The 22431-nt window shown below is 38.7% G+C and overlaps 1 protein-coding gene across 10 annotated transcripts in view; it reads right to left on the reverse strand.

The window, feature by feature from the left end:
• The window catches only part of Dock10 (dedicator of cytokinesis 10), a 258799-nt gene that overhangs the window by 30737 nt on the left and 205631 nt on the right, over positions 1–22431 (reverse strand). For 8 of the 10 annotated variants that reach the window (XM_021165780.2, XM_085838674.1, XM_085838657.1 and 5 more), the window contains exons 30-47: positions 21181–21277; positions 20613–20657; positions 15175–15350; positions 14934–15050; positions 13055–13166; positions 12298–12419; positions 12087–12201; positions 11928–11994; positions 11652–11699; positions 10419–10520; positions 8886–9010; positions 7911–8023; positions 5842–5979; positions 4444–4626; positions 3294–3404; positions 2199–2414; positions 776–833; positions 360–458 (exon numbers count right to left, since the gene is read on the reverse strand). In XM_021165780.2, the coding sequence (XP_021021439.1) occupies positions 360–458; positions 776–833; positions 2199–2414; positions 3294–3404; positions 4444–4626; positions 5842–5979; positions 7911–8023; positions 8886–9010; positions 10419–10520; positions 11652–11699; positions 11928–11994; positions 12087–12201; positions 12298–12419; positions 13055–13166; positions 14934–15050; positions 15175–15350; positions 20613–20657; positions 21181–21277 (2044 nt within the window). The remainder of the gene's footprint in view (positions 1–359; positions 459–775; positions 834–2198; positions 2415–3293; positions 3405–4443; positions 4627–5841; positions 5980–7910; positions 8024–8885; positions 9011–10418; positions 10521–11651; positions 11700–11927; positions 11995–12086; positions 12202–12297; positions 12420–13054; positions 13167–14933; positions 15051–15174; positions 15351–20612; positions 20658–21180; positions 21278–22431) is intronic. The other 2 variants (XM_085838672.1, XM_085838639.1) reach the window with 2 other exon arrangements.

Below are 22431 nucleotides of genomic sequence, written 5' to 3' on the forward strand. Positions count from 1 at the left end.
AATCATAAAGGTATATATATATATATATATATATATATATATATGTACATCTATCTAAATGTATATTTTCTATATTCTTATCACTTTCCAGCTAAGATTTCTACAGATAGGCATGACCATAATTCATAATCCTGAAGACTAGATAATATTCTATTTGCTGAGAACTGAGAAGAAAGCTAAACTTGTTAAGTTTAGGATGTGGTTTCTGAGTGGGCTGAGCGTAAGCTTTTTATACAGTAAATTCTGTTGACCTGATTTCAGGTCATGCCTTTTGCTTCTATGAACACATTTGTGGAAGTTTCCTGAAGCTGTAAAGTTGATTTCCTCAGCATCAAATGAGCACAGTTAGATCCACTCACTTCCTCCGCCTGGAGTTGTTAGTAATAAGTTGCTATCACAGGGTTGGGTGTCTTCTGGAAGCAGGGGTGGTGTGCAAATCTTTTCCATTTTCCAGTAACCTATGGTAGTGCAAGATGAGGTTAGGGCATGGCTGCATATTCTTGTTAATAGAGGTTTATGGAACCACAAGTTGTTAATCAATGATACATCAAAATCATCATTTTGAACCAAGAAGTTGACCATACAGTTAGCTTCACTGCACATCAAATGAGTATGTTGGTGACATCATAGAATTAAAAATATTAAAGTACAGCATAATAATAAATGTCTATAAAAGTGAAAACTATTTAATAAATCATAAGTTTAATGCATTTATGTGGTTAGGTTCCAGTATGATGATCTCCAGGCTCTTAGCCCCTTTACAAGGCCCTCTTACCCTTGCGCTTCAGGTATTCTGCGATAAGTGCAGCTATATGGATGTAACACATCGCAGCCTATAACAAAACAGAAAACAGAGATTTCAAGGATGGATTTAACTTTTCATGAAATCCATGGTTTCCCAAGTGGAGTCAGTGTGCTCTCTCAGAATCTGTCATGTAGACTAACTCTTCATTTTGAAAGGAGTGAAAATGTCAATCTATTGGACTTTTTCAAAGTCTATCATCAAGAATAAAATAAATATTTGGAGATATTTTTTTTCTTGATATATATATGAAATGGGATGAATGAGCTATCTTAAACAGCTTTCTCACAAAATAACATTCCCTCCTTTATTCTCTAATCATAATTTATTGCTATTTAAAAGCTATGAATCTCTTTTATTCTGAAATATATAGATTCTAGTATCTGGAGAAAAAAATGGAAATAGAAAACATCTGCCTTCTAATGCTGGCTCCTCTTTAATTTCTCTTGCCTTTAGAATAGTTGCCTCATCATTTAGCCCTTGGTAACAGTATGCACGTTACTGTAACAGGCAGGTTCCCTTCCAGCTGATTACATGGGTGATGTTTCATTTCTCTTCTATATGTTTTGATCATTGCTGTGTACTCTTGAATTTACGAACGTCTCAGGCCTTCAGATTTCTTCTTAAAAGTTTCATGAGTGGATTTGCTATTTCAGATAAGTTAATGGGAACTGGAAATCTCCACTAAACTGTAGCCAAGCCAGAGTTCTGGTTTCTGTTCTAGAGTCCCTGATTACCAAATGCTTATCTTTTAGGATTATCCTAGATAAAATTTCAGGCTTTAGGCTTAGCCTAGTATCTCCCATTTCTACAGGGCTATAGTTCTTAGAAAAGGCAGAACTTCCCTAGTGGTAACTCAGAAGCCCCTGGATGCTATAAATCGCCACATCACACTGTGCATAAATCTATCCAGCATTACAACTGCCACAGAAAAGTCAAGTATTGATTTACAATTCCCACACAGGGAACTTTCTTCTCCATGGATGATTCAGATGAAGTTTGATAAGCTTACCAAAGCAGCAAGCTTCCCTGTTTCACTCCAATTTCAGGGAACAAATTTGAAAACACAGAAAATTAACTCTGATATAAATTGCTAACTTTGGAATACTTTTAACAACAGTGTCTTTAGATTCAAGTTTTAAACATCTATTCATGCACTGCATTGCAAACAACTGATGTTGCTACCTCTATATCTGGCCACAGTCTGATGTCCTCTACTTAGAATCTGATGTCACTGAGCCCTACATATAAAGTAACTGTACTTGATATATAGATGTATATTTTTACATTGGTGGAAAATATGGTACATTTTATACTACATGGTGTACACTAAAAGCCAATTATTTAGATAAGGAAGACAATGTTGATGAAGAATGAGTGAGCCTTTGCTTATCACCTCAGACAGGTCTCCATTTCTTGCATGAATCTTGGCCATGCTTTCCAGCCAGGTCCTCCGTAGCTCGGGGGTACTTGCATAGGAGTTTGCTAGGCTGTACTGAAGGTCCACCAGCATCTCTGGGTCCTTCTCATGCTCCTTCATCTGGGCTGTGGCCATCAAAACAGTCCTTATACGTTTAGTCAGATCTTTCACCTCTGCTGGGAAATTGCTGTTCTTTGGAAAAGAGAGAGCCTGGGTCACTATCTGTTCAGCATTCCTTTGTTAACGTCAACCTATACTCTTAATTAGTGCTTGGTACCACATGCTTTTATGTTTTATATCGTGCTCATAAATGTCGGCATTCTGTATATTATAATTGTGATTATATTCAAACATTTGGTAATAAGAAGCATGGTCAACTTTACTGTCTTATAGTCCAACCTCCTACTGATATTTCCCTGAATGCCCTTGAAATTCAGTTCTCTCTGACTCTCGTCTATGCCAATTAAACAAGTTTTGATGTTATTCCTATTGATGGCATTGGCCCTGGACTGCCAAATCATATTCTTGATAAATATGGAGATCAAGGACATCCCATTTGACTTGAACTGGTAGTGTTTGAAGAAGGGCCTTTCTCCTCTTACACCAGTGTCCTTATACTTTCAGAGGTACATCCAGAGACAGCTATATATAGTGAAGCAATTAACTGATGCAATAAAGCAATGAGGGGAGGGGAGGACTTCAAAGTGCTCTCTTGATCTCTAGATCAAGGTATGATTGAAGCCTTTTCTACTTTTAGTCTTCCAAAGGCACTAAAATAATAAGCAGAGGGAAAGATAAGTTTGCTTATGATGATTATGAATAAAGGATGGTACACCTGGTAAATTTTGTTATATAACAATCAAAGATTATGGAAGTCCCACCTAAAACATCATGTACTGAAAGTGTGAGACCTAACAAATCCAATTTAAATATGCAAAGAATATAAATGATCAAGTCTTGATAAACTATGTACAGAATTCATAAATACCTCGCGGTTTTGATATGTCAAATAAAACCCCACTTCACTTTATTTCTGATTCTTCAGAAAAAAGCCCATGAAGCATCTCTTACTTTCATCTGTTTATCTCCATTGGCAAAGTTGTTCGTGATTGCAAGGGAGTGTTGAAAGCGAGACCCTCCGATCCCCGCATCAGCTATTAACTGGCTCACTGCTTTGATGAGCTGGAATAAAAAAAAAAAAAAAAAAGAACCTTCTAAACCTGTGGTTTTCAACCTTCCTAATGCTATGACCCTTTAATACAGTTTCTCATATTGTGGTGACCCCCAACCATAGAATTATTTTCATTGTTACTTCATAACTGTGATTTTGTAACTGTTACGAATTGTAATATAAATATCTGATATGAAGGATATCTGATATGTGACTCAAAGGGGTTACAACCCACAGGTTGAGAGCCACCATTCTAAAGCAAAATGAATTTGCATTTTCTGGTTTTTGGACGCATGTAGAAAGATGAGGCCATGCCTGTTCAGGAACAGATGTGCATGTGGAGTGTGGAGGTCAACTTTGAATGCTCATCTTCAGATATCATCCGTTTTGTCATTGAGATAGGATCTCTCATGATCTAGAGCTCACTAAGATAGGCTAGACTAGATGGCCAGTGAGCCCATGGGATCTTCCTGTCTCTGAGACCTCAGTGCTGAGATTACAAGCATATACCATTGCTACCTGGCTTTTAACATAGGTTTTACAGCTTGAACTCATGTCCCAGGCTTGCTAGGCACACACTCCACAGACCGAGTCACCTCTCTAATCTAAAATCTGTATTTTTAAGGACATTGACTGGGCTAGACAAATACTCTGTACATTTTCTTAGAAAGTTCAATAAATGCCATTACTATAACTGTAAATACCCAGGGAAAGATGCAAGAATCTTATAATCTTGGGATGCCTTGAAGAAAGACATGGTTGTCTTTTTGGTTTGATTTGGCCTCCTAGACTAACCATGACTCTTAGAGTTGTTTATTCCATGAGATTCTAGTGCATGAACAGAAGAAACACAAGGTCAAGTGGCAACATAAACTGCAATCCATTAATTTCTCCCCAGCTCTCCTCTTATATCCACCAGGATCAAGTGTGCTGGGAGAATGGCATTTAGAAACTCAGTTGACAGGTTGCCTGGGAACAGGATACTTTGCTCTCTGCCCAAGCACACCAGTTACTTTAATAACAACATTAATGAAAACTGGTAGGACTTACTTGTAAGTGAGACCGGACAATTGACTTCTGCTTGTTAAATTCAAAGTTCTTCCTCATGAAGAAGTATAGAAGTGCTGAAGCTTCCATCTGAGTCAACCTTGACCTGTGGTTACAGCATTTGAGGACTTCATAGCAGAATGAGCCACAGAGGTCAGCAGGCCCTTGGAAAAACGCTGAAGGAAACTGGAGGAATGGAAGAATGAGGGAGTGAGCCATGTTCATTCATGTTTCAAACCTGTAGACTAAAATGCTATCCAGAAATATGCTCTCTCCATTTGCAGCAGATGGAGGGATGCTTCTATCATTGAATTCCAAGTTTAGTAAGCTCTCTTCTTGTGTTAATTATTCTCTTGCATCAATATTTCATGTGTTAATAACTGACAGCAACCCCAAAATGCATGATGTCTTTGAAATGTCCCATTATTCATTTGACACTGATATATTAGATGCTGTTTATAGTCATTTTCAAAGATGGTTGCTCTAGTTACTTGGTTTGGAACCCTTAACTTGATATTTTGTTTTCTTTCCTTTCCTTTTTCTCTTTTTCCTCCCTCCCTCCCTCCCTCCCTCCCTCCCTCCCTCCCTCCCTCCCTCCCTCCCTCCCTCTTTCCTTCCTTCCTTTATCCAAACTTTCTATGCCCAAAACTCTGAGCAACCACATAATTGGTCACCAAATAGTACCACCACATTTGGTTTCCACTCATTTTGAGACAGCTGCTGGGAATTGATTCTAATTCTCTGTCTTATTTTGGATCCCAAAAGCCATGCTTCTAGATTTGAGGGTCCCTGGCCCCAGCTGCCTTAGATTTATAATAAAGAATTGTCATCCAGCCAATGGCTGGGCAAGAAAATGGGGCAGGACTTTTAGATTGTGAGGGCAATGGACTGAGAGAGAGGGAAGGAGAGGGAGAGGATCTCCATGACTCAGGGAGAATAATCAGATTTAAGATCTTTAGGAGAGAAAGCATCCTACATTGTAGGTGGAAAGGGAATGCTGCCCAATGGGGGCCTGCCCAGAAGATAACAGGGCAGCAAAGATAAAATATAGATATAGAAGATGTTAATCCAGGAAGTTTGTGCTAGCTGTGGGGAGGTTTAGAAGTCTATCCATTGAGCTAGTCAAGGCATATCAAAATTAGCTAGTGTGTGTGTGTGTGTGTGTGTGTGTGTCTTTCATTTGTGAGTCCAGAGAGCTCTTGGGTGGGTGCAGTGTGCACTTGACCCACTGGGAGTCAAAGCGGTTTAATTAATTCACCACTACATCAGCAATGGACTGGTATCTAGTGAAACCAAAATAGCATGAAACAAACCTGCCCTGCACACTGAGAGATGCAAAGATTATTAAGTGTTTATTGTCACCTTGAGCTGAGCTTTCCCTAGGACCTGGAGCATCCTTACCTTGCACACGAACAGTCTTAAAGAAGCAAACACATGTTTCAGGGCTGAGGCTGACTGGTTGACTTGGAAAAACAGCATGTAAGTATCGAAGACTCTTTTCATGAGTGAATTTTGACAGTCGGATTGTTGGAGCTGTCTCTGAAATTCAGAATAGCTGTTATTTAGGATAAGTAGAGGAGCAGTTGATTCCCTTCAGAAACATTTCATATGAACCTACGTGTGTTGAACACAATCCTGAGTGACAGAAGCAAATGCTGAGTGAGAAGAGATGATTTTCCTATGCTCTCAGGGAAGTTTATACAGCAGTGTCGAAAACAAACCAAATCAAATCCAGATAAGGCAGTAACTAGAGTAGGAAGATGTTCCAGAAAAGGGGTTGTGGGTGTGGATTACCGTGATTTAGAGGGTCAACAGAGATCCATCCAGTGGACAAATGGAGCTGAAGGAATGTGTCTCATAGAGACCTGGGAGGATTACCATGGAGTAAGAGCCTTGGGTTGGAGAGAAGCTTGTGAGTTCAAGGTTGAGAAAGAACAGAGTGGCTGATGTGTGGCTAGTGGGTTGGGTCATGGGGAGAGAGGATGAGGTGGCAGATAGGCAATGGAGAAGCTTTTCAACTGTGCGCTTTTCAAGGCACACGTCCATCAGTACAGAAAGAATCAAAATTGGGTTGTGCTTGTCTCCTACCACGTTGGCATTTTACTTGAAAGCAAGGGTCTCTTGGTACAATGCTGCTGGAGCAAGAGGTTTTCTCTAACAGATCCAACCTCTCCCGGTACAGCCCTTAAAGCAGGTTCATTTGTTGAGATGTAAATGTTTTTAGGAGCATTATTAAAATGCAATTGGTGGGAGAAACTGTATACATTCAGAAAGTACAATTGCACACATTTGCCTTTGGTATATTCCCATGGAACCATCACAGTCAAGAAAATAGAACATCCTCCACTTTCTAATGTTTTCCTATACAGTTTTGCAATCCTGTATTCTTGTCTTATCTCTATACCTCTAATCAGTCACTGATTTGTTGCTTCTATTAAATGGCATTTTCTAAGTGGGATGACAAAGCAGTCTTTCCTGTTTTGTCTTCTGAAGCTTCATGTATGGTATAACCTACATATTCACCTGTTGATGTGCGCTTTGGGTTGTTTCCAGTGGTTTTTGTTATTTAAAATAAATATGTTATGCATACTTGTATGCAAAGCCTCATATGGGAGGGGCTTTTATTTTTCCTCAGTCAGGTGCTACTATCAAATGGTTGGCCACCTAACAGGTATATACTTAGCATTTAAGATATTTATTTTTGTTTTGATTTATGTATATGTATGTGTGCATGCATGTGTGTGTGTGCCATGTGTATGAAGATGTATGTATATAGGATAGATGATGGCATGAGATTGCCTGCAACTGGTATTACATGCAGCCGTGAGTGTTCCAATGTGGGTGCTGGGAGCTGAACTCAATACTCAACCACTAAGTTATCTCTCCAGCTCCATAATTAATTTTTAAAGAAATTATCACAGTGTTTTCCAACTTGTCTTTTCCCACTTGGAGTCTTACTTTCTGGGAATGAGAATTACCACTTCTCTAAATATTTGTCAAAACGAGGTATGGATAGTCTTGTTAGCATTAGAAATTTTATTAAATACATCATGATAACACCTCACCAATGTTGATATATAACAAATAGGAAAAGATGCTTGGCATTAGTATTTTTTTTTTAAATATAGTCATCAGTTAAAGCATATTATTGCTTGTCTGTTGTTTTTCTGTTAAAAATATGGAGTCTCGTTCTCACTCATTGTAGATGCCTGGCAGCACAGGAAGAGGAAAGGGGAAGAAAGATAATATTGACAGTAGTGACACACCTGAGTAAGTGGCTTAAGCCACCATTAGACAAGCTCTGGTAAAATTGGAGAATCTCATTTAAAATGCTTCCCTACACTGTGGAAGTTGATTTACCTCAGATTAATTGATTTCATAACTTGTCTTTTAAAAAGTGTTTGTGACTTCTCATGGCTTTTCCCCTCCATCAGAATAATCATTTTTGCAGAAAACATGATCATATTCACCTGGTGGACCTGGGTGAAGAGAGATAACAGGTCCAGAATAGTGAGGCAGACCTCGGTGGCTATGTTGGCCTCTGTGTCAACATGGTGGACAATGTCTATTTCATTGGAATTGCCTACAAAACACAAAATAGAACAGTGCGTAAGCATGTAAGACAATCCTCTATGTCCAGTGAAACATTTCCTCCTATTACAGTGTTTACTGGCATTTTGATGAATAATTTATAAAGTCAAAGTGTCTTTATTTGATCAGTTTCATTTATTGCCTCAATTTAAAGAACAACAACACTAGATCATCTTAGACATGTGTGCCCCTTGCATGTATCAGCTGCAGGGGTTTCTATTATTTTTAAAATCCTTTTTCTTTAATCCAGACATCAGCCAGATCACACTTCTTCTGCTATTTGCCTGTTTAAAGATCTTGCTTCTGGGCTAACAGTCTAAACGTATGGTCTCAGTGGACAGTCTACACTAACAGCCTCCTTGAGTATTTAGAGATTAAGGCAATGTAGATTTAAACAAGTAATCATGGGTCACATTAATTTCCACACTTCACAACAGCAGGTTCTATTTTTTATCTTATTGCCAAGCTAGACGTAATGTATCTCTGGAGTCATGATATCATGGTTACTGCTTGTGGGAGATGGACATTTGCATCCTCTTCCCCTAGAGTCAACAATAATTACCTGGTTAAGAGAGAGCTTCAGGAACCTCATAACGCCAACACTACCTAGACGAGCTACCCTGAGGCCATTACACTGACTTTCATTTTTCTGTTTTCTTCCCTGTTGGTGGCGTTTTCAATTTTTCTGCATAGCTACACTCTGGTGATTCTTTCTTTGAAGAAATACTTGCAGGCCTATGGCAGTGGCCTTCAGAACAGTGGTTTCCCTGGCATGACAACATTCCTCTGTCTCATACACAATGCACTTCCTGTCTTTATATACATGCTGAGAGAATTGCTTCTGGTTCACTTACTGTTCATGGTGTTGTCCAACATCTGTAAAAGTTTGGGGTTGGAAAGTGCATTTTTGCCTCGGATTATAGGTAAAGTCTGAGACCTGTGCTGCTTATGTCCCTCGTGGCCAGAAGTTGTGTGCATCCTGGAATGGAGATGAGAATTATGGCTGACTCTATCCAGCAATGCCCTACCAAACCAGTATTCATTCAAATAGTTGAAAGAACCTGTCTGGGCTGAATCTGGGTAGAGCCAACTTTGGCTTTCTGTAACCTATGAAGTCTGGATGGTGCCTGCATCTAGAAGAGTAATGAGTTCTGGGATGTATGGCTGGGACTTTGGGGATTGAATTTTTCTCCCAGGTTGCCCACTGTACTCTGAAAGTGAGGGAAAAGCCCTGGTTTCCAGGAGCCAGCAGGATCTGTCCAGTGTACAAGGAGGAAACTTAAGACTTGTCCATCACAGATGGCAAACTGTGGTGAAATTAGGCGTGTTACAATTGCTATGAAGCATGTGAAGTAATTATTTTTTATTTTTTTTTAAAGATTTATTTTATTATTTTATATTATGTGACTACATTGTCACTGTCTTCAGAGAGACCAGAAGAGGGCATCAGATCCCATTACAGATGCTTGTAAGCCACCATGAGGTTGCTGTGAATTGAACTCAGGACTCTGGAAGAGCAGTCAGTGCTCTTAACTGCTGAATCATCTCTGCAACTGTGAAGCAAATCTTTATTGTGTTCTTTTGTATTATACTTTGCAAAGCAAACCCATGATTACATCTTTTAAAATTATCCTCTCACTAGAAGCCCACTTCTATAGGTCCCCATGGATGGCAGCAATATTTACTTTGTTATTTATTGATGATATACAGTTTCCTATTTCTTCCTAATGCTCCTCTCTAAAATACCCACATTATATATTCTTATGATACACTTGAGAAGAATAAATCAAACTCAGGAAAGTTTGGGGAGACAATTTTTAATTGTTAGACCCAGAGGATCTTGGAGGTGGAATTTCAGGGCAAGTGATTCTGACCAGGCAGGTTAGGAGGGAGTGAGCAAGGTCTGCAAAATTGGAGATCAGCTAGTAACTAGATAATCTAAGGTGACTCGTGAGGATTCTCTGGCTTCCTCATGGTCTCTGTTCCTTTAAAATCCATGAGTTTCAAGAACACTAAGAAAATCTTTTAATCACTCATCAGAACTGGAGTCGTGATTCCAGAGTGCCTTTTTCCTGTACTGCTAAGAACTAAGGGGACATTTTATTGGCATTAGGCACCCCGTTAGGTTTTTAGCTAAATAGAAAGGCCTATTAATCCTCATCCATTCATGGCGTTTGCTTTAACTGAACATAAGCAAACCATAGTCCTTCATTTCTGTTTTTAAGCCCATGAGGGAGCTGGAGAAGCAGCTAAGAATTTTCTTCAGATAAACATATTAACTGCTTAAAACCACATGTACATATATGAGTGTCTCCACCCACACACATGCATGTTCACATATAAACAACATACATGTGATTTTAAATACCGAGTCAAGGAGATATTACCATTGTGACAAGAGACCTGATGTCTGGCAGGAAGGATTGGATCCCTTCAGAGTTCCGTTGTTCTGGCTTGACTGCACAAACTTAAACGCTGCAGCGATTTTCCTACAAAGAACACAAGTTGAAAGCACAGCACAGCTCCACATTTACAATTTATATATAAAAACAGAATGACAAGTGACAAGCAATTACTGAACAATGAGACATTTCATATTCTGTGAATTAATGAAAAGTAAGGGGCTGGCTCACATGGTGAAGTACTTGCTATGAAGGAAAGCCTGAGGCCCTGCCTTCTGAACCTCAGCATCTATGTACATGGAGGCTCATCTGTAATCCCAGTCTCAAGATGCAGAATCAGGGATCCAGCGGCAAGATGGCTAGCTAGAATAACCATATTGGTAAACTCTGGCTTCAGATGAAGAGATGGTGACTCAGTATTTTTGGTAAAGAGAGTTTGAGGAAGACACCTGATGTCAAACTCTGGTTGCATGCAAACACATGCAAACACACACAGCTCAATACCACATATATAAGCAAACTCAAAATAAAATTAACATTTCAGTTTCTTCTGAGAATAGGAAATTAGAGGGCTTTGGATATTCTTTCTTGTCTTTGTGATGAGTGGTGCCAGCATGAAGTAGTTGTAGATTAATTTTTGTTTTTACCTTACTAAAAGCATGTTCTTAAACAGATGTTTCACCCATAAAAATTTATCTATCTATATATCTATCCATGTATCTATGTATCTATCACCAGCATCTATTATATCTATCTAATCTATCTATATCTATCACCACTTTCTACTATATCTCTGTAGTTCATCTATCTATCTATCTATCTATCTATCTATCTATCTATCTATCTAACTACCATCTATGTACATAAGTATCTATATAATGAGACATCCCTTCTCCCCCAACCTGGTCTTCTTCAGAAGGTCAGAGGTCAACTTTGGGTGTCAGATCTCACCTTCCATCTTGTTTGAGACAGGGTTTCTTGTGTACCACTGTGAATGCTAGACTATCTGGCCTGAGTGCTTCCAGCAGGAAGAGAATTCTCACAGAGCAGTGGGATTATAGACCCTTTCCTTGTGTCTGGCTTATGTAGGGTCTGGGCTCCAAACCCTGATCTTCATTCTTGCATGGCAAGTACTTCACTAACTGAGCCATATTCAAAGCTTCTATAGTTTTTTTTTAAAAAAGACTATATTAGTCTAGTAGAATTTAAAACAATTACCTTATTATATTGCGTTTCCCTAGGTATCTAAAATTCTGAAGACAAACGCTAGAAAGGGGAAAAAAAGGCATGCTTATTATTTACATTCCTTAATTTATACATATAACATAACAATTCATCTAAATATATGGAAAGAAAAATAGCAAATTTTCTTTGCATATTCCATATACTATTGTTGATATTTATTTACCATAGGGCTTCTTTGAATGAAGAGTGGCATAGTGAGCTATTTTGAAAGTTCCACAAAATAAGTTATTGGATCAACCCTAAACTTACTCCAAGATGCTGAAGAAGTCTGACACCTCTGGACTGGGTGCTCTCTGCCAGTAGGCAATCAGAGTCTCTAGAAAGAAACACAATATGGCATGAGGCTCTTGGAAATGTAGGTTTCTTTCTTTTTCTTCTTTTAAACTAACTTGAAGGCATTCCACTTACCATCTGAAATGGTCTTCATAATGTGAAGAAAACACATAAGAAGACTCCTGGTTTCTGCTTGATCTAATTTGTCAAACCGAAGCGTTGACCCAATCAAAGACAAGGGCCTTGGGATCTGGGAATCAAAGGACCAACAGGGATAAGTAAGTCTGAGGGCGCCCTGGATTGTAGTTGCAGTGTTTGACACGTGTGGTGTGGAGGGAAGCTGTACCTTTTCACAGTTGTCTGTCTTCTCACTGCTCTTCTCTGTGGTACTTGGGTTGGAGTCAAGGCTCGCTAAGGATGCTCTGGAATCTGCGTGGTTCACTGTAGAAATAGCTATTGATGAAAATGCTGCAAACAGAAGCCACAGCACACGTACAGTGATGAGATGTATGAGCACGAACAAGGGCAAACATGGGGAAACAGGGTTGCTCATTGCTGAGGTGGGTACAGGATTGGGAAATAGAATCTGGGATTGACTTTGAAGCGATGCAACATTGCAATGGTGGCCATGATGGGTCTAGAAACGTCTAAACTGTTTTAAGTGCATTTAAAGTTTGTTCTTTGGATCTCTTAAAATGAAAAAAAATATAGACAAACTCTTATTTTAATAGAAGATGGTTTGGAGGAAGGAGTGTTTAACTTGACAGTTTATGCAAAATAGAAATGACATTTCGAAAATGGTTCTTAATATAATCCTTGAAGCTGAAGAGCTATTATATTTTTAAAAAGCTGTGCATAACAAAAAGCAAAAGACAGGAGAATAAAGTAATTTGATAACATCTGAGCAGAGAGCCCTTTAAGCTAAGCAGAAGTGGACGTTACTGGATGACATTCAAAGGAGTACATTAAAGACTCTAGTTATACAGCATGGTGTACTTTGCCAGGTATATTATGCATATGAATTATGGATAGAAAACACCATGATATACAATGTAAACACTGGTGAGTGGTAAACATGAGTGTTCTCAGCAGGTCCCGAGTACCTGCTATGGAATTTAAAACATCTTTGGAAAATGATGTATCCACAGAAGTTGCATGTTTCATGGACGTCTGAGTCTGAAATCCTCCATTAGTGCTGAGGTCATCTCTAGATCCCTGCATTTGGAGTGGAGAGGAGAGGAATGAGAGTTAGTGGGCTTCAGCATGGTGGACCACTGTGCCTTCTACATCCCTCCTAATCAGTCATGATGTTGGACATTTTCTATCCTAGCAAAGATGTTCCACTAAAGTTGGCAATGAAAATGAATATTGCCAAAAGCATAGTCGTGTTCACAGTTTGATTTATTTTTTTATGCAAAGTGTCAAAGTTTTTATTCTTTTACAATTTCCTTCCTCCCACTAAGTCCTCCTCACATTATTATGTCTTCTGCCTTTGTTTCTGTCTGTGACTCATTGGATTTCACAGAGTCTGGTTGAGTAGGCACGGGTTATCCACTGGAGCATGAGGAACTCAGAAATGGCTGCATCCTTGGAGACAAAGCATCCCTTTTCTCCAGCCTCCCTCCACAACCCTTAGCTCCCCAGTGTAGGCGGCTTCCAACGATCCTCCTTCCCACATCTATGACTGAATGTTTACTGGTTCAATCTTATGCAGGGCCCAGTGCAGGCAATCATAGCTGTTGTGCGTTCCTGAGTTAAAAGCCGTGTCATATGACAGCATTTCATAGCTTTCCTCCTCAATGTTTGGCTTTTAAATTCTTTCTGCTCCTTCTTCTGGGAATTTTCAAAATGCATGAGAGTCAATCTTTTAGATATGGGCTGGAACAATACTGATATAGCAATGTATTAAACTATAGATTTAATTATCATCATTATATATATGTATATATGTACATATATATACACATATACATATAACCATCAGTAGGGACTAGATTTTAAATCTGTATGTTCTGAGCATCTTGGCAAGTGTTTTCTGTTAGATAATTTGATATTAAGGTACTTTACACTGTGTTAGGCATTTTATCTCAGTTTACAAATATGAAAACAGGCCTAGATAGCTTGAATAACTCTCTAAAGGGTATGTATATGTTACATGGTGCTGATGGGATTTGATTGTCTAAAGGCATGATCCTAACTTTTTGAAGGTTCTATCTTGGACAGTCAGTGTATTCAGAGTGTGTTTGCCCTCTCTCATGAGTTTATTTTTTATGTATGTATTGACATATTCATGTATGTGTGTATACAGGAGCACATGGACATGGAGGTCAGAGGTCAATGTCAGGTGTCTTCTTCCATCACTTCCTACCTGACTTTTGTGAGCAAGGTCTCTTAACAAACCTGGAGCATGGTAGAGTTTGCCTGGCCAGTGAGCCCTAGGGAATTCTCTGTCTACTTTCTCTGTGTTGAGATAATAGATTCATATTACACACACAGCCTTTTACAGAGGCGCTGGGGATCAAAGTCAAGTCCTCATGCTTGCAAGCACTTTACCAACTAAACCATCTCTGAGCCCCTTGAATAGTTTCCTATACTGCCACTGTACTGGCTGTGTGGACAATTGTCACAACGGGCCATACTGAGCTTTTGACCATATGAAACACTTAATTTCCATGGGGAAAAATGGGGAGTAGTTGGCGAAGAACGAACATTGAAGCTAAGGCAATGGGAATATCATACAATCTGCAGAAGCTGTGCAGATGTGAATGGTGCTTCAGAGAATAAAAAAGAATGTAAATAGTTCCAAAGAGAGGGATAGCAAGGGGGAAGCTGCGAGGACAAATGGTATTGATGAGCGCTTGTTGGAAATTGTTTAACCCTAGCTTGCTTACAAGGAAGAAGAAATGGTTATACAACCCATAAATATATAAATAAGAGAAATTCCTTAAGGAAATGGAAACTTGGAGAACTACACAAAGGTACCTGATTGGATGTGTTCACGGTGAAAGGATACAGGTCCTTCAGGTAGATTCTTGGCATATTGTCCAGGAGCATACCATACAGCGGCATGTACAGACTCGCTATCTGTGCCTGCTTCCTCTAGGTGAAGGCAGACAAGAGAAATGATTCACGTGAAAATCAATAGGCTCAGGGGTTTCATATTCATTTAATGCAGCGGGCCATTAAACAGTGTTTGGGGGAGAGAGAAAGAAAGGCGACTTACAGGTTCCCTGTATCGATCATCAAAAGAATGCTTAGCCATTAGATTTTTTAGGACAGCTAAAGCTAAGTGCCTGATGTCTTGGTCCTCCTGCAGGGCAAAGCCAACTTCTCGAAGAAGAATTCCAATTAAGAAGTGTTTGCGGCAAAATTCATTTGTGACTGAGTACTCAGGCATATCTTTGAGAGGAAGAGAATATGTTATTGAAAACTGAATAGCCATTTTAGATTACAAAAGGCAGATCAAATGGTTACTAAAACCTCTGCCCCCAAGCAGGAGGGATTCTAAAAGACAGCTTTGCTACAGAGATGTGGCCTGCTGTGACCTTGGGATGGGAACATGTTTGTTGATGTAAACACAAGCATAGATACTAACACAGCACAGTTAACAGCCACAGCCTATCGAATGGCCGGCCCACATCATTGCAGGGGCTAAAATGTAGATGTATTTTGTATCTGTTGGAATTGAGAAAGGTTCTAGGAAAAAAGGGCTACATTGAGTTAGACCTTGGAGGATGCTGGACAGTTTGGACTTATTTTGGGAGTAAATGGAGGTTGGGGAGGATGTTGGGAGAGAGGGAAGGCTTACTTTCAATGGCACAGAGTTCTGAAATACAGACAGGTATGTAGAAACAGACATGTGTGAGGGGTTAGTAAGTACAGTGGTCAAAAGAGGAGGCCGGGGAATCCAGGCTTGAGATTGTGTGTGTGTGTGTGTGTGTGTGTGTGTGTGTGTGTGTGTTTGTGTGTAGATGGTGGAGAAACCTAAGAACAAATTCTGTATCCAGCACTTAGGTCCTCCTCATTCAAGTTCTGTAGGAGTGGCTAAGACAAGAAGGGATTCTGGTTTGTTTGTTTGTTTTTATTTTGTTTATTTGTTTTTTGTTTTGTTGAGGCTTGTGGGGAAGGAACAACAAAGGGCTTTAGGAATGCAGGCCCACAAGATTAGCACAATCAGGATGGGTGTGCCTTGGAGAGGCAGAGTCTCTGAGGACTCTGCATCTGAGGGCTTCCTGCTGTTAATGGAGTCTCACTCTGCTTGTTATCCTTGTAGCCTTTACATTATCCCTAATATATGGGTTGTAGGAAAATTCTAGGGGGCTTCTAGCCTCTCACTGGGCAGCATCACTGGCACTCACAATGATAATGCTTGATCTCTCTCAGGCATTGCTACTGGAGCAGATTAATGATCCAATCCCCGCCCTTGGAAAGAATCTAGGAATGTAGATTGCCAGCAATGACCACCCTTAGAAAGCATTTGGAAAAATAGATTGTTGTTAAAGTTAGGTTAAGATGTTTCTGATAGTGGCTCTGTTGTAGAAAATCGTAGGGAACAATTTGAGCTCCAGAGAGGCACACTCTTACTGGCTGAGCTAGGGATTTTTTTGAGGTCAGGGAACAAGAACAATGGCAGCCTGACCAGCACTGGCTGCCTCTCTTGCTGAAGCGAGATCAAGGTGGTGATTAATTTCTTTTTCTCATTATTTGCTCTCAGCTTTCTGATCTGATTTAATACAAAAATTGTTCAATGACTAGATGTGCACCCTGAGGATTTGAAGTAGATTGTATTTTATAGAAAAGTTTAGATTTGTCATTCCTTTAAGATTTTTCTAAGATTACTTTTTAAGATAAATAATAAAATAATTGATCCTTTCTTTATAACCTCAAAATGCTGCCTGCCAGTAAGAAAAACTAGCTGAGAAAATTACCTTGCTCCCTCACAATTTGTTAATTTATAACAAGTTGCTTAGTTACAAATGTATGTGAGTTCTTGGGATTAATTTTTTTTTTTTTACCTGTACAATGTAATGTTTTTTCATGGGAAGGTATTAGGGAACATGCTGTTTTTCCATAATTGTTCACTAGAAGAAAAATAGAATATAATCACATTGTAACTTTATATTGTTTGAAAGGTTTTGCAGGGACATATAAGCTATGGGTGAAAAAATATACTTGTTGGGTCAACTCCTGAGAGTTTGCTTGTCTACCAAATGTACATATGTGCATAAATGTATATATGTATATGTGTAAAATGGTTGGAGCCAGCTTGTTGGAGTTTAGTTCATCCACCAAAATGTGTGTATATGTATATATGTAAAGTGGTTGGAGTTTTGCTCAATAAATCAAATGTGATTGTGTCTGTCTATCTATCTATCTATCTATCTATCTATCTATCTATCTATCTATCTATCTATCTATCTGTATGTGTGAAATTGTTGGAACTTTGCTTCATCCATCCATCAAATACATATATACATATACATACATATATGTATATATGTGTGTGTATATATGTGTATGTGTGTGTGTATACATATGTATGTAAAGTAGTTGGAGCTTGCTCATTGGAGCTTGCTTTATCCACCAAGTGTGTGTGAGAGTGTGCCGTTTTACATCCTCACCAACTGCACATCCCCTCCTTGGATTACTGAGCATACTGTTCAGAGCTGGTCTTCAACAATGTTTTTGCTTTTGTTTTGTTTTATTCAAGACAGAGTCTTTCTGTAACCTTGGCTGTCCTGGAACTTACTCTGTAGACCAGGCTGGCCTTGAACTCATAGAGGCCTGCCTATCTCTGCCTTCCAAGTACTGGGATTAAAAGTGCACCCCCACTGCTTGGCTGACACTAAGAGTTTTGAGATCAATGGCCTCATTAACTTGTGATTTATTGATTTATTAATATAGGGTTGGGATTTACGAGAGTTAGATATAGGGGTATGTGAAGTGAGAGATGCAACTCGATGCAGAGGGAACAAAAGAGACCATGTTTGGGCTGGGGTCATAGGAACTGGCAGCAGCAGGAACATCAGGACTAGTTGGTTGAAGAAGGTGACTGAACAGGGAGAGGGAAAAGCCATTGGGACTGGAAAATCTGAGCCCAAACTATTATGTTAATTATTTTGTAATGACTAGACTAACTTGGAGTTGCTCCCCAGTGTAATTTTCCCATAGCAGGGGGCTAGCACCCAAGATAACATTGGGGAAACTTCCTCATGTTGGAATGCTTAATGCTGTTATGAATATGACCCCACAAGTCCTGGTGACAAAAGCCAAAATATACAACTGAAAAGTACATTGAAATTAGAAAATGTTTCTAGACCTTAAAGGAAAACAAGGGGGAGAAGAAGAAAAGGAGGGGGAGGGGGAGAGGAAGAAGGAGAGGAGGAGTCAACTTAAGGACTGTGAGCAAGTATGTGCAAACCATCTATCCTATAGGGGCTTGTTGTATTTAAAAGACAGTGGATCTGCAGAGATGCCTCAGTAGTTAAAAGCCTTGCTCCAACTGTAGGTAGTCTGGGCAGTTTTCAGCATACATAGTGGCTCACAAACACCTATAATTCCAGTTCCAGGGGATCCAGTGCTGCCTTTTAGCCTCTGCAAACCCCAGACAACCAGGTGGTGTACCTATATATGTGCATTCAAATTTTCATAACACTTAAAAATCCATCTTAAAAATGATAAAGCATAAATAATCTATACAGGCTAATGGCAAGACAAAATAATACTCTAAATGCAAATAATGAGATTCAAAACTAGGTAAAGAACTTGAAGAAGCAGTTTTCTAAGGAAGACATTAAAGTTTCAACAAGAGAATGAAAGGAAGTATTTAGTAACACGGATAATCAGGAAAGTGCAACTCATAGTCCCAGTGAGCTGTCAGCTCAGGCCTGTCAGAGTGGCCACTACCAAACGTCAAATGATAATGAGTGATAAGGACAAAGTGAAGAAGCAGCAGGAACCCAATACACTGCCCAAGTGAACTTGTATATTAGTGTGGCCAGTATGGAAAACCAGAATGGGAGTTCCTCAGATAAATAAAGACATAACTACTTCATCATTCAGAAATGCAACTTAAGGATATATGCCCAAAGCAACTGAAATCAGAACATTTCTCTTTTCTTTTTTAACCAATACATAAAGAAAACATAAAATTTCTTCATGAGAATGAGGCAGCATGCAAAGCCTTGTATATGTATATGTATATGTATATGTATATGTATATGTATATGTATATGTATATGTATATGTATATGTATATGTATATGTATATATACACACATACATATATATGCATATACATACATATATACATACATGTGTACATTTATATATGTACATGTATATGTTGCATGTTTAAATCAGCTAAACATATTTAAGTCCTAAATATTTATTACTCTTCTATCATGAGAACATTCAATGCCCTTGCTTCTAGCTTTTTGAAGTACATTATGTTACCCAGTATCTACTGTGCAACAGTAACCAGGACTTCTAGCTTCTACTGAATGAACCACACTGGATCCATTTTGGCCAGTCTTTCTCCGTACCTCCCTTATACACTTCATGAGTATGTAACCACAACTGTACTTTCTCAACTTCTAAGTGCCCATGGTTTGGAATCATATATAAGTAAGATCAAGTGCAAGTTGTCCTTATTTCTGGCTCATTTAACTCACTGGAGTGAGATCCAGTTCCTTCCACCATGCCACAAATGATACTAATATTTAATGGGCAAACAGTACTTCACCTTGCTATATGCATTTTGTTCCTTAGTAGTTGGAGCCCTAGCTGGTGAATAGTGCTTCAGTGACCATGTGTCTTCTCAAGGACATGACAAACATACCTCTTCTTATTTATAGAATAGGGGATCTATCTATCTATCTATCTATCTATCTATCTATCTATCTATCTATCTATCTATCTACCATCTTTTATTTTGAGACACCTCCAAACTGTTCTCACTCATGGATTTATTAATTTACATTCCCACTAAGAATGCACAAGGACTCTCTTTTCTCCACACATCTTGCCCTCACCTGCCATTCTAGATTTCATATAAAACTCAACATCTTAAATAAACATCTGCAACTCCATGTTTCTTGGGACTTTATCCCAAAGATATGAAAGGGGGTAGGAAATATGCTTCTTGTATGTAGTAGAGAGAAATGTGGGAAGTGAAAACAAAACACAGATATTCAGGATCTCATCTGTGGATGTTCAAAAGCTAAGCTCATGGAAGTAGACTAGAAACGTAGCTTTGAGGGACTGGGGAGATGAGAGAAATGAGACATTTTTCTCCCAGGCACAGACACTCAGTGAGGGGGTGAATGTGTTATGATGCCAAGAATGTAGCATGAAAACTGTAGTTAATAGCAATGCTTTGTAGACCAAATTGTAAGGAACACATGTGTATAGCTTGGGACTTTGTTGTACATATGAGGAAGATTTCAGATGACTTGGAAAATTAAGATGGCAACCCCTGAAGAATAAAATACAAAGGAATTAAAGTTAAGGTATCAAATTATGTGTGAGAAATGAGGAAAGTTCAGACAAGCATTTGAATATGCTGGTTGTATGCTGCATAGGCATGTGTAGCATCTGTGCTCATTAACATGATATTACTGCTATAGGCTTATGCAGGTAATATGAAATATCATTCCTTACCTGAGGCATGTAGCTCTCGAATTGATTCTGAAGGTGTCAAGGGATCTAGATATGGTATAAATAGAGAATATTTTCAGACATGTCTATACTCAAATACATATATACATCTATTAATTAGTTTAATTTATATGAGAAATTTAAAATATATTTCAATTTGTTATTACATCATCTTTTCCAAGAAAACTTAGTTTGTATGCTCCTCATTTTCATGAACAGAATTAATATATATTAATATAAATATATATAAAGATTTTTACAGCATTGTTGACTTAGAATGACTAATTAGAATTAACCTGACCACAGAAAGATTTGTTACCCCTCCAAATATCTTAGCTAACTTATCTAGCCATGAATAACTTGGTATTAAGTTAGAAAAAAAAAGAAATTTTCCTCTTCTTCCTCCTTCCCCCTCTTCTTCTTTCTCTCCTGATCCCCTTAGTATGCATTCATTGCTGGGGATGATTAGGCTTAGATAGCCATTCAAACAGAATGGTTAAGGAAACTGGAGCACAGAGTCAGAACAAGTACATGCCTCGCAGGGACCTAGGAACACGTGTGGACTTGTTACCTGGAATGTTTGCAGATCTTATGGGGAGACACAAAGGGATAAAGTGCTCATGTTGACAAACTTCCTGAAGGAAATCAAACTTATACTGGCATAAAGTCTGAAACAGAAGCAAACAGCATGGTTATTGTTTGTACATCATGAAGTTTCAAAAAAACAAGCAAAAGAGAAAGAAAGGTGTGTGCTTCAATTGGACCATTACAAAGAAAAAATAGTTAATTTTGTATGACCACCAAGTAGTTCCTAGGTTTAGGGGAGTGTGCTTGCTCAGAAGTGCTTCTTGTGGTCACACTCCTTATCTTTGCACACAGGTCAAGACAACCTGTCGGAAGAGAGCAACTGTAACCCACATTCCATCCCCATGAGAGAAAACCCTGAGTCCTGCTTTTAGCTTATATTATAACGCATTTATTGTATGTTCTGTCTTGCTGCAATTATGTTAATGGAGTCCTCTCAAGACTCCAACTCAAATCACAGAACAGACTGTGATCATAAACAGGTGAGGTCCAGCATCAAGGAAGAGAATGGCACATATTATCTGAAGTGGCAGCAACTCCACAGGTCACTAGTTCTCAGCATCTGCCATTTAGTTCCTTTCTCCCCTGTCTCTGCAAAAAAGTGTGTCTTTTCTACAACGTCTGTGCTTGGACAGGAATATAAGAGTTTAGACTTGGTTTAAGATAAACATAATTTACATAGGGGTGATGGACTGTCATAACATTTTTATATCCACTCTCATGTATGAACAAATTGACTTGTCACTACTATATATACTATTATTAGTTCACAAAATATAAAAGTATCCTTTTACCTCAGATTAGAATTCTATTTCTGGCAACAACATTCAATAATGTAGAAAACTGCCATTTCAAACAAGAAGCGTATTTGATGTGTTCTTTTGTATTTGAGCAAGTATATAATTAAATTGCACACACGCATTAATTATTCTTCACTGAGGATATACTAATTGGTCTTCAGAAAATATATAGGCCTAGTGCAATTATATTTAAATGGAGATTATTCACAGTTCATGCATCATAGGTATGCAACTGGATAGTCTTTAAAGAAATATTTAAAGGACCTTATACAGCTAAGGTTATGTCTACAATGGAGTTTGCAGGTATGAGTGCGTCTGTGAAAAAAACGAGAAAGATCTCAAATAATAGCTTAATGTACAATTTAAGGTCTCAGATAAAGAGGAATTTGCAAATCTCAAAAGGAAGGAGTAGTTACCAGAAATAATGAAGGTCTAGG

This window comes from Mus caroli, unplaced genomic scaffold (assembly GCF_978045245.1).
Source record: "Mus caroli unplaced genomic scaffold, Mus_caroli_1 scaffold_1, whole genome shotgun sequence".
Lineage (NCBI taxonomy): Eukaryota > Metazoa > Chordata > Mammalia > Rodentia > Muridae > Mus > Mus caroli.